Source organism: Engraulis encrasicolus, chromosome 10 (genome assembly GCF_034702125.1).
Source record: "Engraulis encrasicolus isolate BLACKSEA-1 chromosome 10, IST_EnEncr_1.0, whole genome shotgun sequence".
NCBI classification, from domain to species: domain Eukaryota; kingdom Metazoa; phylum Chordata; class Actinopteri; order Clupeiformes; family Engraulidae; genus Engraulis; species Engraulis encrasicolus.
Window position 1 is genome coordinate 27,207,812 of NC_085866.1, and position 17,500 is coordinate 27,225,311.

The 17,500-nt window shown below is 46.5% G+C and overlaps 2 protein-coding genes across 4 annotated transcripts in view; one reads left to right on the top strand and one right to left on the bottom strand.

The window, feature by feature from the left end:
- LOC134456900 (FERM domain-containing protein 4B-like) overlaps window positions 1-2,915 on the bottom strand; it is a 78,403-nt gene extending 75,488 nt beyond the window's left edge. For 2 of the 3 annotated variants that reach the window (XM_063208530.1, XM_063208531.1), the window contains exon 1: window positions 2,210-2,915. In XM_063208530.1, coding sequence (XP_063064600.1) covers window positions 2,210-2,380 — 171 coding nt within the window. In that variant the 5' untranslated portion in view covers window positions 2,381-2,915. The remainder of the gene's footprint in view (window positions 1-2,209) is intronic. The other variant, XM_063208532.1, reaches the window with a different exon arrangement.
- A 12,261-nt stretch (window positions 2,916-15,176) lies between these two features.
- LOC134457678 (keratin-associated protein 5-1-like) overlaps window positions 15,177-17,500 on the top strand; it is a gene marked incomplete at both ends in the record, with an annotated part of 6,871 nt that continues 4,547 nt past the window's right edge. The window contains one exon of the mRNA XM_063209680.1: window positions 15,177-15,266. Coding sequence (XP_063065750.1) covers window positions 15,177-15,266 — 90 coding nt within the window. The remainder of the gene's footprint in view (window positions 15,267-17,500) is intronic.

Genomic DNA, 17,500 nt, shown 5'->3' on the forward strand with positions numbered 1-17,500 from the left:
CGACTGGACTTGTTATTCGGAGCTTGACTTGGGAGGTCCAGTTGTTTGCATGTAAATAATGTGATTTCCACATTCTGTGACTTGACACACTTTAGAAATCCTCCTCAACTGTGTCAAACAAATTGTACAGACATTCAACAGCTGGCTCGATACTGAAAGTGCAGCATCAACACAAACACAGCATTTAGTTTCTTTTTTTTTCTCGCATAATCCCCTTCACGACAGAGTTACCCAGGCGATTCATAGCCAACTACTCTGACGACAGTGGGCTTATCACCATGGTAACAGTGGTTTAGGGGGCTGTAGTGGTCGTCAGTGCATGCGCATGGCTCCATTCAGTGTAGCTTTTCAAATGACTACCAATAATATAATAAAAACAAAGCAAAAAACGTAATACAATCAAAATGTACTTATGTAAAGTGGCAGTTTATCACATTTGCTTTAAAACATTGAAGACTGGTACTCAGAGAAGGCACTAAATGTTTTTGTAAGATATTCATTCTCCTAATCTAACATCTTGGCTTCATTGATTCACCTACTGTATACATGCTGAAATAATAGCAAACAAAAAAATAAGTTACAGTATCCGTTTTCTTCTTTCTGTTTAAGTAATGCACACACACATCGGTGTGAGATAATGTCTGACTGACGTCTAAATGTCTAATTAAGACAAAGAAATGGCACCGACTGCCAGAGGGGAAAAAACAAACCACCACAAAGGCCTCAGCACACCTTCTGGAAAGTTGAAGATGAAGAGGCACTCGACCTGTCTACAGAGTTGGCTTATGGAGCCATGCTCACCATAATCCACAGAAGTCTCAAAATATAGGACAGACTACAGACCGAAGAGAACTCTGACTGTATGGTCAGAACTGTATGGTACATTAAACAGACCTGTCCCAGGTGAGAATCCAGTTTAGAGAGCAGTACAGTCTGACGGGAAAGCACATAAGCTAGCTTGTCTAGAACGGTGGAGAGTGCCTGGGACACCCATCCCGGGTAAGAAACCTGTCTAGACAGCTGTCTACCTGTACCTGATAAATGTATCCCCACGTAAAATGCCTGCCTTGCGTTTGTCAGCAAGGTACAGTACCTCATAGACACATCCCATGTAAGAAAACTGTCTGGAGATCTGTAAGTGTTAGCAGTCAGAGAGCAGTTACCTGCTAAACATGTCACAGGTAAACAGGTGTGTGTCAGAGGCGGCAGAGTACTTAATAGACTCGTCAAAGGTAAGTTAAGTGTATAGAGCTCTACAATGTTGAAGTATAGTACCAGTTACGTAGAAGATTTCCAGGTAGAAACCTGCCAAGAGATTGCGATGTCAAGTCAGAGTATGGAATGTGATAAATTTGTCGCAGATGAGAAGTCAGTCTATAGAGTTGTGTGTTGTGTCTGTTGGAGCACAGTACCTGTCCAATGTACTACAAAAGTGTGTATTGTGGTCAGTGGATGGTCTAGAGAGTTATGTATCTTGACGAGTATGATAATTGAGCCCCTGGTCCCTGTCTGAGTACAGTACCTGATAGACCTGTCCCTCAGGAGCTGTGTATGAACGATCAGAGTATGCTGCCTTTTAGACGAGTCACAGGTAGAAAGGTAGAAAATGAGGTAGGGGTTGCCTGATAGACGGGTCCCAAGTATGACGTCTTTCTAAAGTGTATGTTGTCAGAGGAGTAAAACACTTGATAGAAGCCTGTCAAAGTATACAAGGTAAGTTGCCTGTCTAAGGTAAGTTTCAGAGGTAGAAGAGTGTGTTTAAAGAGGTAGACGGTACCTTTTAGACATTTTCCTGGTAGAACATTGAGTATAAGAGGCAGACGATACCTGATAGACATGTCCCAGGTGTGACATCCGTCTAAAGTGCAGATAGAAGCCTGTCTAAGTATACAAGGTAAGTCGCCTGTCTAAGGTATGTTTCGAGGTAGAAGACCCAGGTAGAAGAGTATGTATACGAGGCAGTCGTACGGTACCTGGTAGACGGGTCCCAGGTAGAGAGTGTGTATAAGAGGCAGACGGTACCTTTTAGACATAGTGTATAAGAGGCTTATAGACGGTACCTGATAGACGTGTCCCAGAGTAAGACATATGGTACCTTTTAAACATAGTCTATAAGAGGCAGACGTACGGTACCTTTTAGACATAGTGTATAAGAGTCAGACGTACGGTACCTTTTAGACATAGTGTATTAGAGTCAGACGTACGGTACCTGGTAGACGTGTCCCAGGTAGAGGCAGGTGTGCAGGCACTGTTGGCAGGAGTCCATCCTGTGCGCGTAGCACCTGCGGAGCAGCCAGAGGGCCAGGTCCCACAGCAGCCTGCTGCCCTGCACCAGCAGCCTCTCCAGCCCTCGCCACACTAAGCTCCGCGCCACCGCCATGCCACGACCGTAAACCCACACGCCCGTCCGTCAGTCAGTCACCCCAGCCGCTGCCGCGACAGCACAGACTGGTACGCCACACACACCACGCGACAAAGCACGACGTGACACGTTCCCACACACACACACACACGACACGCCGCTTTTGCTTTTGCGCAACCCACCCACCCCCTAGCTTGGCTTGACTCAACTCGGATCAGCTCAGCAGCTATGGGGGGAGTCCCACGTTCCGCGCTGGATTGCACGGCGCCGACCAACCACGTTCTTGCTGTTCCCGCTTGGCTCAAGTCAGAGACGGCTGGGTCAGGCTGTAGACAGGTTGTTCTTTCTTTCTTTCCTGCCTTCTTTTCTTCAGTCTTTCAGCGGCTCCGCACCCTTTCGCTAAGCTCAAGATTTAGAGGAGAAGAAAAAAAAAAATCTCCCTCTCCTTCACTTCTCTCGCACTCCGTTTCCCGTCCTCCCCTGCCCCTCCACTCCAAATCTTTAGTTTTTAGTTCCAGTCCAGTGAGAGTTGACACATAGGTGAGGGTTAGTGGTGGCACCCCACTCCCAGCAACACAGGCCCCCTCTGGCTCCCTCCAAAGACTCTGTCTGCACAAATGAACTGGTGGACGAATGGAGCAGAGCACTCTCACTCACTCGCACACACACACACACACACACACACTCGCACACAAACACACAGACTCCCTGTGTTACGCCTCTGAGGCAACTTCAGCTTTTTTTCCCCTGTAGGCCCAGAGAGAGAGAGAGGGAGGTAGAGAGAGCAAGCGAGAGAAAGAGAGAGAGAGAGAGAGAGTGCAAGTGAGAGAGAAAGAGAAAGAGAAAGAGAGAGAGAGAGAGAGAGAGAGAGAGAGAGAGAGAGAGAGAGAGAGAGAGAGAGCAAGAGAGAGAGCAAGAGAGAGAGAGAGAGAGAGACAGAGAGAGACAGAGAGAGAGAGAGAGAGAGCAAGAGAGAGGAGGGCAGACCTCTCCAAGCTCTCCAAGGCTCAGCCCAGGCCAGACCAAACTTCCAGCCACAAGTCTGCTGTGTGCGTGTGTGCGCGCGTGCGTGTGCGTGTGTGCGTGTGCGCGTGTGTGTGTGTGTGTGTTCTCGTGTATAGTCCAACACACACAGATGTGCAGTGGCCTCAATAACACACAAGCACAGTCACACAGAAAAGCACAAAGGCACACACACATACACACACACACACACACACAAATGTACACACATAAGGCTTGTGCAAATATGGTACATCACACAGACATTCACAGACGCATATGCGCACTTTTAGGCATGCAGTGTCAACCACATGCACACGCGCTCACACACATACGCGCACGAACAGCTCTGCTGCTTGTGTCCAAAAACAACCCCAAAGCTGCCCCAGAGTTGAGTGTGCTGTCTGTCTGCAGTGTCCACGTGTCCACTTGCTCTCGTGTTCAGCAGGATCCAATGCTGCTTCTCTCACTGCTGTGACCTCACCACAGCTCCCTTTCTCTTCCCTTCCCTTCTCCTCTGCCACCATCCTTTCCCACCCATCCAGCCATACCTACATACTGTACACATAATGCCAGACACACACACACACACACGTGCACGCACACGCACACACACACACACACACACACACACACACACACACACACACACACACACACACACACACACACACACACACACACACACACACACACACAATCCACCCACAGACCCACCCATTTACAAACCCACTCTCTCACACACATTCATTACACACACCCATCATCATCCACAAACCCACCCATCCACCAACCACAGTTTGTCATCCGAGTTGCATATCTTCATTAGTTGAGAGAGAGAGAGAGAGAGAGAGAGAGAGAGAGAGAGAGAGAGAGAGAGAGAGAGAGAGAGAATCTCGTCTCACATCTCATGCAAAACTCGGTTTTATTGTTTTTATGCTATTTTTTAGCATCTTTGCGTTTTTGTGCATCTTGGTCTATTATGCACAAGTTCAACTTTGTGCTTTATTGTTTTTTAACCCTATCCAGACTGGGGGGGGGGCTAAAAGTGCCCGCACCAACTTTGATGTTGTATAATTCCTTAACGACTTAAGCTATGACTACGAAACTTGATGACTTTTCCTAAAATTTAGTTGACTACAGTTTACTACCAAAAGATTATGTTTATCATTTTTGCCGTTGCCATGGCAACGGTTTTCTGACAGGTAGGTCTGACCGAAAATCACTGATCTAAGTCTCATTATTGTTCCTTTTTCATATTTTCTTGTTATTTCCATTAGCATCAGACAGCTTTGTGAGCATTAAAGTGGACTGAAGCATATAATCATTAAAATTTAAGTTCATTACCTAAATTTGATGGAAAATAAACTATAGCGAGATTTTGGGCATTATAATCAGATGATGTCATAATGACGTCATAATACCAGATAATGACCCAAAACTTATGTCATTCATAGGTGTCCATATGTAGATCATCACCCCAAAGTTTGGTGGTCATACCGCATTCCGTTCATGAGTTATGAGGGGGGGGGGGCTCTTTTGACCCCCCCCCCTCATAACTCATGAACGGAATACGGTATGACCACCAAACTTTGGGGTGATGATCTACATATGGACAGGAATGGCCCAGGCCCAGGAATGCCAAAAAAGCCCAGTCTGAATAGGGTTAACGCTGTGTTTATTAAGCATCTCTGGCTTTTTTGTGCATCTCACTCTATTATACACATTACAGCACTGTGTTTTTTTCTTTCCCACTGTCTGAGCTCAGGCTATGACATGCATGGAGATCCACTCAGGAGGAGTATAATCACAGGCATCAGGTCGTTTATTAGTCTTCACCCACACTGGTGAGAAAAGGAAGAAGCAAACCCACCAACCCTGCACAGGGAGCCCGGCAAGGGTGTGGGGTTGCCAAAGGGGTCAGTTGTCCTAGGTACACGGAGAGGGGGGCCCAGAATTGGGTACTCATTATATTGTTTGTATTGGACAGGGGGCCTTTCAGATGACTTTGTCCCAGACCCTGGCCAAAGCTGTCAGTGGCCCTGGCCCTGCATGTCTGGGTACACAGAGAGGGGGGCCCAGAATTGGGTACTCATTATATTGTTTGTATTGGACAGGGGGGGCTTTCAGACGACTTTTTCCCGGGCCCTGTCCAAAGCTGTCAGTGGCCCCGCCCTGCATGTCTGGGTACACAGAGAGTGGGGCCCAGAATTGGGTACTCATCATATTGTTTGTATTGGACAGAAGGGCCTTTCAGATGACTTTGTCCTGTGCCCTGGCAAAACCTGTCAGCGTCCCTGGTGCTGCATGCCAATGCCCTGCATGTCATTTATCCCTGCTGCTCCTCATTCACACCGCCAGACAGACAAATCACATCCACCTCTTCAACCCCCAGGCTTATACTGCAGAACCGTTTAACATTTCTACTTCTGTTTAGTTAACATTTCGGGAGAGAAAAATGTTTGAGGAGATGAAGAAAAAATATATCAGGCAGGCCCTTTAAAACATACGAGTGTGAGTTGTGAGTGAGCACATGGAAAAGTATGCTTGCTGAAAATTATAGCTGTGTGTGCCGGCCTGTGGCCCGCAGAGCTATGCTGTCATTAAAAAACGGGGAACAGAGGGAAAACCAGAATAACTGCTGTAGCCACAGCCACAGACAGCAGAAAAGCTTCTCCTTCTTTCTCTCTCTCTCTCCCAGAAAGAAAAAAAGAAAGAAAGTTGCTCTTTTTTGTTGGTGGGGTTATTTGGGTGCTCATCTGGAAACAATGCTGTATTGTTTGTCTGTTAGATTCACACGACAGTCTTCTTGGCGAAAAAGGGGCAATCACACCTCCCCCCTTGCGAGTCTCAAGGTCTTTGTGAGTGTTTTTGCACATTTTTCGGCTTCCCTAAAATGCTACATTTATCAAAGAAACCCACAAGTGGGTTATTATAATTCCTGAGCCATCCTCCCACAAGACGAGTACAAAGAATGTGAAACATGTGAAGAGAAGGGTTAATAATTCTGAAAGAAGAGGGTCAGTTGTAAGAACCACATCAATTGTGTGCAGTCCCCATCTGTGAGAATTACAGTTCATCCAGGTCACGTCTGTTAAAAACAATTTAACTTCTTTATATGGGTAACTTCAAAAGTGAAAAACATTGTGAAAAAAGTTAAATTAGACTGTACACACAGCTTCACGCGTGACCCCCATCCCCTCTGTAGTGTACCATATTTGAGCCAAAACACACAGTGTTAGCCAAAAGCAACTGACCCCCTTCAGGTAACCTCAAAGTGAAAACAAGCATGAAAAAAGTGAAAAAAGCATGAAAAAGTGTGTGTGTGTGTGTGTGTGTGTGTGTGTGTGCGTGCGTGCGTGCGTGCGTGCGTGCGTGCGTGCGTGCGTGCGTGCGTGCGTGCGTGCGTGCGTGCGTGCGTGCGTGTGTGTGTGTGTGCGTGTGCGTGTGCGTGGGAGGGAGGACAAAAATTGTGAAATTAATGTATACACACAGCCCACAGCACATCAGACAAAATAAATCTCACTCCCTCATGTTTAAGCCCAAACACACAGATTGTTTTCGGGGTTGGCAGCAGAGCAGAGCAGAGCAGAGCAGAGCAGAGCAGAGCGAGTGTTGTGCGCTGTGAGCACTGTGAGCCCCCCGCGCCGCATGTGTAGCACCGCTCTCAGCTACTATAATGAAAAGAGAGTGCCGTCTAGGGAGTGGAACATGAGACTAAAATGGGTCAACATTCCCCAAGCCCCCCATCGCTGGAGCGAGCGGATCAATAAAGAAAGGGCGGCAATAACGTTTAATGCCTGGAAATACTTCAGGCCTCAAGTGGATGGAGGCTGAAAGCTGCTGAAAGCTGAATGCCATTGTTGCAGTATTCACTTTCATGCTTTATCAAATAGCAATTTTTGTTGTTAATTTAAGCCAAACAAGAAACGAGTCATGTTCCCACCACGAGCAGTAGCCTTGGCCAGTTTATCACTCAACTCAGTCTGGCCTCCATCGCTTGTAAAATGAGGCAGGCGCCAATGAAAAATAAATGTGTGCATCATCAGAATCAGTGGCCGAAATCTTTTTTCTCAAAATCTAGTGTGCATCCTTCCAAGAGTATCAACCTTCGTAATCACGGCCAGTGATTAGATACTCTTTGGTGAACTCTGCAGAGTATCCAATCACCGGGTGTGACTAATAAGTACCACACACTTCCAAGGCTCATACACTTGACATTGAGAAATGGCCAGTGTTTCTGACTGGTTGTAGCTTTGCCCCATTGCATGTAGTGCAGTTGCTACCTCTGAGAACCTCCACAGTGTTCTGAGAGCAAGCTCCGTCTAACTTTAAAGAGCAATGGTCAGATTAATGTCACTATATGCATGCTAAATATACAACAATTTTAAAATCTTTACACTTCACTGTGACATACGGATGATGCCTACGAGCACTGCAAAACGCCTGCCAGCAAGCTAATTGAATGAAAATGTCCCCTTTTATCCGCATGGCCTACTCTTCACGGCTCAGCCAACTGATTAAAGAGTGCTCACCCCATGTAAGCTCGTAGGCAGCTCACATGAAAACATGCCGCTCGCCACAGTGGTGTAACAGCTAGGCTATGCGCACGGGTTAATTGAATGGAAGTGGCTGTGTTTGTCCACATGGCTTCACCTCAAAGATGCTTCCCCCCCCCATGGAATCTCGCTGCTCACATGAAAGTAGAAGCTACTGTATGATGCTCGCTGGGCGTAGCTTTGTGTGAGCAGGTTAATTGAATGGAAGTGGCTCTCTGTTTGTCCACATGGCTTCACAGCTAAGCTATGCCACCTCCTCTGAGGCGTGCTCATCCACATCACACAGTGGGCAGTTTCCTTTCGCTTGAATAAAGGCGACCCATATGCAGACGTATAACGGTTTGTGTGTGTATGTTTGTCTCGCTCTCTCCTCACAATGTATATGAAAATGGCCTCGATTGTCCACATGGCCACATACTCATTTGAGTGTGCTCACCCCATGCACTACATGTGTGCGTGTTGTTTGCAGTCTGATTGCTGTGACAGCCAGGCTGTGTGAACATGAGAGCAAGCTTATTGAGTGAAAATACCCATTCGTCTGCATGGTCACCTCCAGATGAGCTACCTCCTCACCTCATCGTAGTGTGCTGCCTTCTGCCAGAGCAGTGGTTCTAAACTTTTTTTGTTTTTGTTTTTTTAATGCCCATTTGTTCTCATCATAAACCTCCCAACGGCCCCTTGACCTCTAATAAGTACTACCAAAAAAAGTCAAAAGGAGTAATGCACCAGAATGGCAATTTAGCACACCCCCTCTGAGCTGTATTCTTCTCAACGCCCCCTTAGGGGTCCCTAATGCCCCCTGGAAGGCTGTAGTGCCCCCGTTGAGAAACACACAATGCCAGAGGATCCTACCACCTCATCTAAGCACAACTCCCCCTCCTATTATTATTATGACATCATGACATTACACTTAGCTGCCGCTTTTTTATCCAAAGCGACTTAGATATTACAGGGCATTGGTTACAGTCCCTGGAGCCATGCTAGGTGCCTTGCTCAAGGGCACTTCAGCCATAGATGGAGGTGTAGGGAGAGGTAAGGGCAGGATTCAAACCTGCAACCCTGTGATTTACAGTCCAACTCCCTAACCACGGCTGCCCACGGCACCCCACCACCACCACAGCATACCCAACATTTTTAGTGTGCCCCCCCATCAAATGTGCTGTCCCAATCTTGCCATCTCCCCTTCTCCCTTCACCACACAGAGCACACATCATTTTGGAGCTGGCTGGCTCTGGCTCACCCCATCTTATTGCACTTCCCTCTGCTACAGTACGTAAGCCTGCTGCTCCCAGTCTCAGCAACGGTTGGGGCGACCAAGAGAGTGATGTCAGCCTATGTCCCCGGGGGAGCCGACAAACTGATTTATCCCCTCATCAGGAGAAGACCAGGGAGAGGGGACGCACACGCACACACACACACGCGCACGAGCACACGCACGCACACACACTTACGTGCACGCACACGCGCACGCACACACTTACACGCACACACACACACACTTACACGCGCACACACGTACACGCACACGCACAAGCACACACGCCTTCGCAGCAAAGTAGTCAGGCCACTTCATCAATTAACGGCCCAATCAAATACTAGATCAGGACACTTTGTACAAGCAGGAGAGGCCACTTGCAGCAATGGTGGCAGCGGCAGGGTGTGTGTGTGTGTGTGTGTGTGTGTGTGTGTGTGTGTGTGTGTGTGTGTGTGTGTGTGTGTGTGTGTGTGTGTGTGTGTGTGTGTGTGTGTGTGTGTGTGTGTGTGTGTGTGTGTGTGTGTGTGTGTGTGTGTGTACAGCAGCAGAAGCCACTTGTCACTGTGGCCTACACTGGGCCATTCTGAATCAAATAATGTTGGTGTTGGTGTGCGTGTTGGTGTTGGTGTGCGTGTGTGTGTGTGTGTGTGTGTGTGTGTGTGTGTGTATCACTGTGGCCAGGAATGTGCCCTTCAGATTTTTAAAAAAATATTTTCGGCCGAATGACATCTCAAGAAAAATAACAAAAAGATTGAGATGGAAAAATGAATCGCATCAGGCTTCCTGACTCACTCAGTCACTCATTCGCTCTCGCCGCGAGCCCCTCGGTCGTTCCTCCACACACACTGGGGGCCATTTCACTTTCTTCAAACGCGGCCCCTGGTGAATCATTCATGGACAACAGGAAATCTATTTGCTCCAATCATTTTTCGAGGAGATGGATTGCTATTGCTAGTGCTGTTTGCCTTCAACCAACCAGGCCACTCCTGCCGTGCCGCTACTGGCCTACATGTTGTGTGTGTGTGTGTGTGTGTGTGTGTGTGTGTGTGTGTGTGTGTGTGTGTGTGTGTGTGTGTAACGATGTGTGTGTGTGTGTAAGTGTGTGTGTGTGTGTGGCTGTTGCTGCCCTGCCTGTATTCTAGTGTTCCACCATGAACTGTACCCCTAGCAACAGCCCCTCAGTATTCACATGTCGAGAGAGAGTGTGGTGTGTGTGTGTGTGTGTGTGTGTGTGTGTGTGTGTGTGTGTGTGTGTGTGTGTGTGTGTGTGTGTGTGTGTGTGTGTGTGTGTGTGTGTGTGTGTGTGCTTGAGCGAGAGCGAGAGCGAGAGAGAGAGCACTGGGTCCTTCTGATTAAAATAATATTGGTGTGTGTGTGTGTGTGTGTGTGTGTGTGTGTGTGTGTGTGTGTGTGTGTGTGTGTGTGTGTGTGTGTGTGTGTGTGTGTGTGTGTGTGTGTGTGTGTGTGTGTGTGCGTGTGTGTGTGTGTGTGTGTGTGTGCTTGAGCGAGAGCGAGAGCGAGAGAGAGAGAGAGAGAGAGAGCACTGGGTCCTTCTGATTAAAATAATATTGGTGTGTGTGTGTGTGTGTGTGTGTGTGTGTGTGTGTGTGTGTGTGTGTGTGTGTGTGTGTGTGTGTGTGTGTGTGTGTGTGTGTGTGTGTGTGTGTGTGTGTGTGTGTGGTCAGAGGAGATTGTGTGTTCTCATGACGTGTGCTGAAAGGCCAGAGGAACCACAGGGGGGTGTACTGGGTCGCCATGTGCTCATCAACATCACTGGAGGACAGAAGCACAGTGTGTTTCTGTGTGTGTGTGTGTGTGTGTGTGTGTGTGTGTGTGTGTGTGTGTGTGTGTGTGTGTGTGTGTGTGTGTGTGTGTGTGTGTGTGTGTGTGTGTGTGTGTGTGTGTGTGTGTGTGTGTGTGTGTGTGTGTGTGTGTGTGTGTGTGTGTGTGTGTGTGTGTGAAATCAGCATCTGTAATGGAGAGGAGCATGGAAAAGCACTATGGTTCACCGTTGAGGATCAAAGCACTCCAAGACTACGTTACACTACAGTACAGTACAGTAATGCCTTAGAGTAGAGCAGAGAAAGAGGATTCATTCACTTCCATACAGCCTGCACACCAGACAAATGAGATTCGGGAGACCACCTTCGGGAGAGGTGTGGTTTCCGATTGCCCATGGACGTTTATTGGACGTTACTAAGGCATTATTTGGTATATGCATAGCCCATAGCCAATTGTGTCAGTTGTATTCAAACAAAACTGCAAGCTTCCATTTGTCATGTAGCATGCGTTATCACCTTTCCACCCCGACCTGCTCTCTGATTCGTTCCTTACCTAAAGCTAGTGCTTTGGTGCTAGCATCCGCGCCATCTTTCATTGTGCAAACAGCATGTTTTAGGCTAACTGCCATCTGCATCTGTGGACAATGAAAGTGGGGAAATAAGTACACTTATGGACCAGATCAGAGAGATGTCTTAACAGAGTCCTCCAGGGCTACAGTTACAGTATGTCCCATTCCCATACACCTTCGGAGACGGAGGTGTGCACAGGAATGTGAGTCGTGTCTTCAGCTGCTGTTGCATACCGATATTAGCAGAGATAATAACATACACAGTCGCCATGTGTTTATACCATTCGAATGAGAGACCACACAGCCTGTTCAACGCTGTGCAAGAAATAAAATAACGACAAAGTTGTGCCATTGTTTTCAACAAGGCTCCGGTCACAGCTTGCTTAACCCCACGCAGAAAAATAAGACTCAACTACTATTTCCAAGAGGTAGCACAGACGTGTTGTCCGTGCTCCTGTGTGGGCGCCCATCAGCCGTGGAAGGATTAATCTGCTTTCATGCACACTAACCTTTCCAGACAGAGCACGGATCAATTCTGACAAGTCCGGCCCACGCCGCAGTGTACACAGAGAATGTTGATAAGAATGGGCTGTTAGTGTGTGCCTGAGCACTGCAGCAACCCAGTCTCAATCCCAACACTTTCATATGATGCCAAAGGTATATTTATGCCCAAGTCTCAATAATATATGAAGCTTGAGGTTCCTCCTTTTGTGTCACATCGTGATTACAAAACACCAGGTTGCATAGACCTAAACCTTTAACGGCGGAGACCTTTTGCTTCACAATGTGACACAAAGGGGGGTCACCTTTGCCTTTTGTGTCATGATGATGTGACGCACAGGGGGCAACCTTTAGCGTAATATATTGAGGCTTGGTCAACGTGTCAACATATGACGAATGGTGTGAGAGACTGTGTTGGCCGGACGCATTACACTCCAATGATGAGAACAAGACAGAGATGGAGAGAACCAAAGATGCTCTAAGTGCAGTTTAACGGTCTCTGATATCACCTACCTTTGAGCCATTCACCCAAAACATGAACGCAATACCCGTGAAGAGGACATACAGTTAATCATAGTGAAAATGTGGCACTGTAGTAGTAGCAGCAGCAGCAAGACCCACAGAATTGATGAAATTGAACAAAGCACCAGTGTGCAGGAGAGAGGGTTCATTCAACCTGAGAAAAACAATACTTCTGCAGCATCCAAAACATTACTCACTGTGTGTGTGTGTGTGTGTGTGTGTGTGTGTGTGTGTGTGTGTGTGTGTGTGTGTGTGTGTGTGTGTGTGTGTGTGTGTGTGTGTGTGTGTGTGTGTGTGTGTGTGTGTGTGTGTGTGTGTGTGTGTGTGTGTGTAAAGCCTCCTCAGGGCTAGCTACCTGAGAAAAACAATGCTTATGCAGGTTTCAAGGCTTGTTGTGTGTTTAAATGCCTCAGGGTCATATTTACTGCTTTTTGTTTGCTTGTCCTCTTTCTGAGGGGCATTGGAGGGTGAAAGCATATAAATGCTGTTTACCCTCTTCTGTTAATTGGCAAGCACCAGCGTATACTTGACTTGTCATGATTGCTAGTGCTATTGCAGAGATATGCATCACCCGGTATTGTTTTAGTCATGTTACTCACATTTACCTGCCTTACCTTTTTTAACCTGCACAGCACGCCACTGTCTGTAGAAGGCAAAATCATTTCCACCACACCTTTAATATAAAAAACGGGAGATCATGCCCCTACAGTATGCTATTTGTTCTCCTAATAAGTGTGTGAGCTTATTCCAATCACGGCATTTTTTTTTTACAAATCAGAATCTTACTCTAATAAGAATGAAGCATCTGCTGCAAACGTACGGTGCCTCAGCTGCACCTCTAGCTCAAGGAACAGATGACCCAAGAGAAAATGCAACTACTGATTACAATGTTTGGGAAAACTGGGCTCATTCCAGTGTTCCAGTTCCAGCTGCAATGTGGTCAGTAAGTGGTCCACCATTAGATGGTGAGCTACTGTATTTCAGAATGACATGTACTGAATGTGCAACCCTGCCACAGACAACATGACACAGTCTATGATGTAATAGGCATATTTAACACATTAGGCTCGTTCGTGACGACGCAGTAAGATTTTTGCTAGGCAGTGGTAACCAGAATGCATCAAACTGGCAAAGTGCACATGCCCACTGCCTAGCAAAAATCTTACTGCTTCATCACGAATTTTAACAACACAGCTAAGCTTAAATCCTTCAGAAATGTAATCAAGAATATACGTAGGAAAGAATAAAATCTTTTCAGTACAGGTCTGCAGCAAATGAATCAGAGGGGGTTGGGTATTTTTTGAATCTGCTTTAAGACTTTTCTATAACCCTTAATCACTTGGATGTTCCTATTGAGGATAATAGAGTTGACTTGGACTTTATCTAGATGTGATGCGGTAACACTTAATTTGAAGTCTACATAAGGATGTCATGTAACTGTATGAATGTAAGGAACATTAAAGAGGCAATATTGATGTGTATGTTATTATAATTTGTCCTTAGATTTTTGGAATGTCAAGTCAAGAATGTCAATGTTTGGGTGTCAGGACATCCCAACAACATAACAGTCAAAATAAAAACATGAATGATGTGTCACTAACGTTACTGACGCATCACGTCATTGTTATGACAGTTGATACATGATACCCTTATGCACAGTAGACCACGTCACATAACATGTTACCTAAGTAAGAGGCACAGAAAAGACACAGCTGCATCACACATCTTGTAACACTGCAGCCTAACAGCAGAGAGAGTAGAGAGAGAGAGTGGTTCCATTGGCCCATTGTTTCCGGGTTCTATTATTGCAAGGAGGAGGGGGGTGAAATCCCCCTTTAGGCAGACCTAGGCAGACCTAAGGACTGTTCTATTCAATGCTAGGAGTATTATGACACGTCCCTTTAGGCAGACCGGAACCTCGTCACGTTAGGTGCCCATAGCAACCTATTACAATGGCATATCTCTATATACTTAAAGAATCTCTGCTAACAGTGCAGCACAATATGCAGTAGTTTACATACACCACTGCTGTGCAGCCACAGATTACGCAGCAATAGAGTGGGCTGTGCCTGTGTATTGTAATGAAGTGTTTTAACACAATGGCAAGCTTGGACAGGTCACAGTGACATTCCCATCCCTCCTCCTCCAGCACAGGTCAAGAGCCCACAGCACTGAACTCATTAAAGCTCTCCAGTCCCAGCGGAACATGTGGCCATTCCTCTTCCCACCACTAGGTGGCAACGTGTGTCATTACCACCACATGTAGGCTAGTGACGGTGCAATACTGCCACAGACCTACTACATAAGAACATGCAGATATATAATACACACAGAGGAAGAAAAAAAGCATATTGAGGAAGCAGAACATTGCGGAAAAAAAAATCCACTGAGAAAAATTATGGAAGGAATTCTTTCATCTCGGATATATTTCAGGCTTCTCATTTAAGCTTTTACAGTGCATTTGCCTCAGACAGACACTCCTATTCGATAACTTTGAAGGCTGGCTGCTTTAAAGAAGGAAAAAAAAATCAATGGTGTGGCGTGAGGAGATATTGGAGTAATTGGACTGAATGGACGCAGAGAGAAATGGGCAGCTACTGTACGTGTGTGTGTGTGTGTGTGTGTGTGTGTGTGTGTGTGTGTGTGTGTGTGTGTGTGTGTGTGTGTGTGTGTGTGTGTGTGTGTGTGTGTGTGTGTGTGTGTGTGTGTGTGTGTGTAGTAGGGATGAGCAGAGGCAATAGGAAACTCCCCACACATCAAAGCAATGGCCTCCTCATCTGAACAGGTCCAGCACCCAGGAGGTCATTCACTCTCTCTCACACATTCTCTCTTTCCCTCCATCCTCTTTCCCTCCATCTTGTTCTCTCTATCACTCATTTCATTTTTCTGTCTTTCAGTCTCCACTCTCTCGCTCTCGCTCTCTCTCTCCCTCTAGCACCCCAGAGGGATGAGCAGTGCCTGGGTAATATCCTGACCGGCCTGCCTAGCCTCATTTCCTGACTCTCATCTCATCACCATTCCTCTGTATCCATTCCTCTCATTCTCTCTCTCTCTCTCCCTCTCTCTCATTCTCCTTCCACCACCATCCCCTTATCCTCATTCTTTTCTCTCTCTCTCGCTCTCTCTCTCTCTCTCTCTCTCTCTCTCTCTCTCTCTCTCTCTCTCTCTCTCTATTTCTCTCTCTCTCTCTCTCTCTTTCTCTCTCTCTCTCTCTCTCTCTCTCTCTCTCTCTCTCTCTCTCTCTCTCCCTCTCTCCCTCTCCCTCTCCCTCTCCCTCTGCTCTAAAGTGTTTCATTAATGACATGCAGACTACATGGCCATTGATCAGCCGGCTCAATAAGATCACATTAGCGGAGAGGAATCTATGCAAGGGTATCAATACTCACCCCGAGCCCTCATTAATTCCCTTTAAACCAATTAGGAGACATTGGGCCTGAAACGCCTAATATGTGTTCACTGAATTAATGAAGCAATTTAAACACTCAAAACAGCATGTGAAACATGCAAATTAAAGCACGAAATAATAAATGTGTTTTTTTGATTATGTGGTACAGGCGGGGTCTGGTAATCTCTGAATGCTATTTATCCTAGCGTGCTATAAATGCTTGACTCATAACCGAGGCCTTGAGGCCCGCAGCCTGTTGGAGTCATTTTGAAAGCATGACAGTGCTGCAGAACAGCCAAAAATGTTTTGGTTATGCATTTTGTTTCCCCTGACAAATCGTCTGAAGCGGAAATTAAATGGTGAATATCGAGGAAGGAATCTCACAAATCTGTTTCAACTACAGCAAATATGTGCAGCTTGGGGACTACATTTAATAACACGTGCAAGAAGGGCACTACATCTAATAACACGTGCAAGAAGGGCACTACACCTAATAACACGTGCAAGAAACATTGTGAAAGTGTTAACAAGAAGCTTTTTTTGTGGCCCAGCCATGGTGCAACCGGTAGGGCACTCCACTGTTACGCCAGGGACCTGGGTTCGATTCCTGACCCGAGGTCATTTCCTGATCCTCCCCCGTCTCTCTCTCCCACTCATTTGCTGTCCCACTCTTCATTATCCTCTCCAAATAAAGATGACCCCCCCCAAAAAAAAATATATATAAAAAAAGACACCTTTTTCATATTGTATTGTACAAAGTATCAAATCACATTATTGTGTTGTATTTTCACCAAGAGGACCATTTGTCACGGGTGAATGAAGTGTACATGAACTCCACACAAATGGTAGGACTGGGACACAGTTAGTGGAGCAGGCAAAACAGCGTATGCCCTTTTTGAACAGGGATGACTGACATTGAAACTGAGCAGTCACGCAGACAGCACAGCACAGCACAGCGCAGCCTTTCAAACTAAAAAAAGAACAGAAAGGAGAAGCAAGGGGGCAGTCTGTTTGCCTGAAGGCCCGACGCTAGCCCCCCTACACACTCACACAACGTTAGCCCCCCTGAAAACATGCATGCACAGACACAGACACAGACACAGACACAGACACACAGACACACACACACACACAGACACAGACACAGACACAGACACAGACACAGACACAGACACAGACACACACACACACACACACACACACACACACACACACACACACACACACACACACACACACACACACACACACAGCTATTCTGTCTGAAACCTCACAGATACACACAATAATACACACATGGTAGCTCCTCTGAAACCTCACACAAAAAATACACAACGATAGCCCCTCTGAGGCACGTGGTGAAAAAAGAAATAAAATTAAAAAAAAAACCCTCACAGACATGCATGCACGTAAGCACACATCCGTAGACCATCTGAAGCACGTGGTGAGGGCAAAACAGTGAGAAAATCTCAATGAAAACACAAAAACACACACACACGCATAACAAACACACTCACAAACAGTGGAGTGGTGGGGGCGAGGAAGAGGAAATGATGGAGGGAGC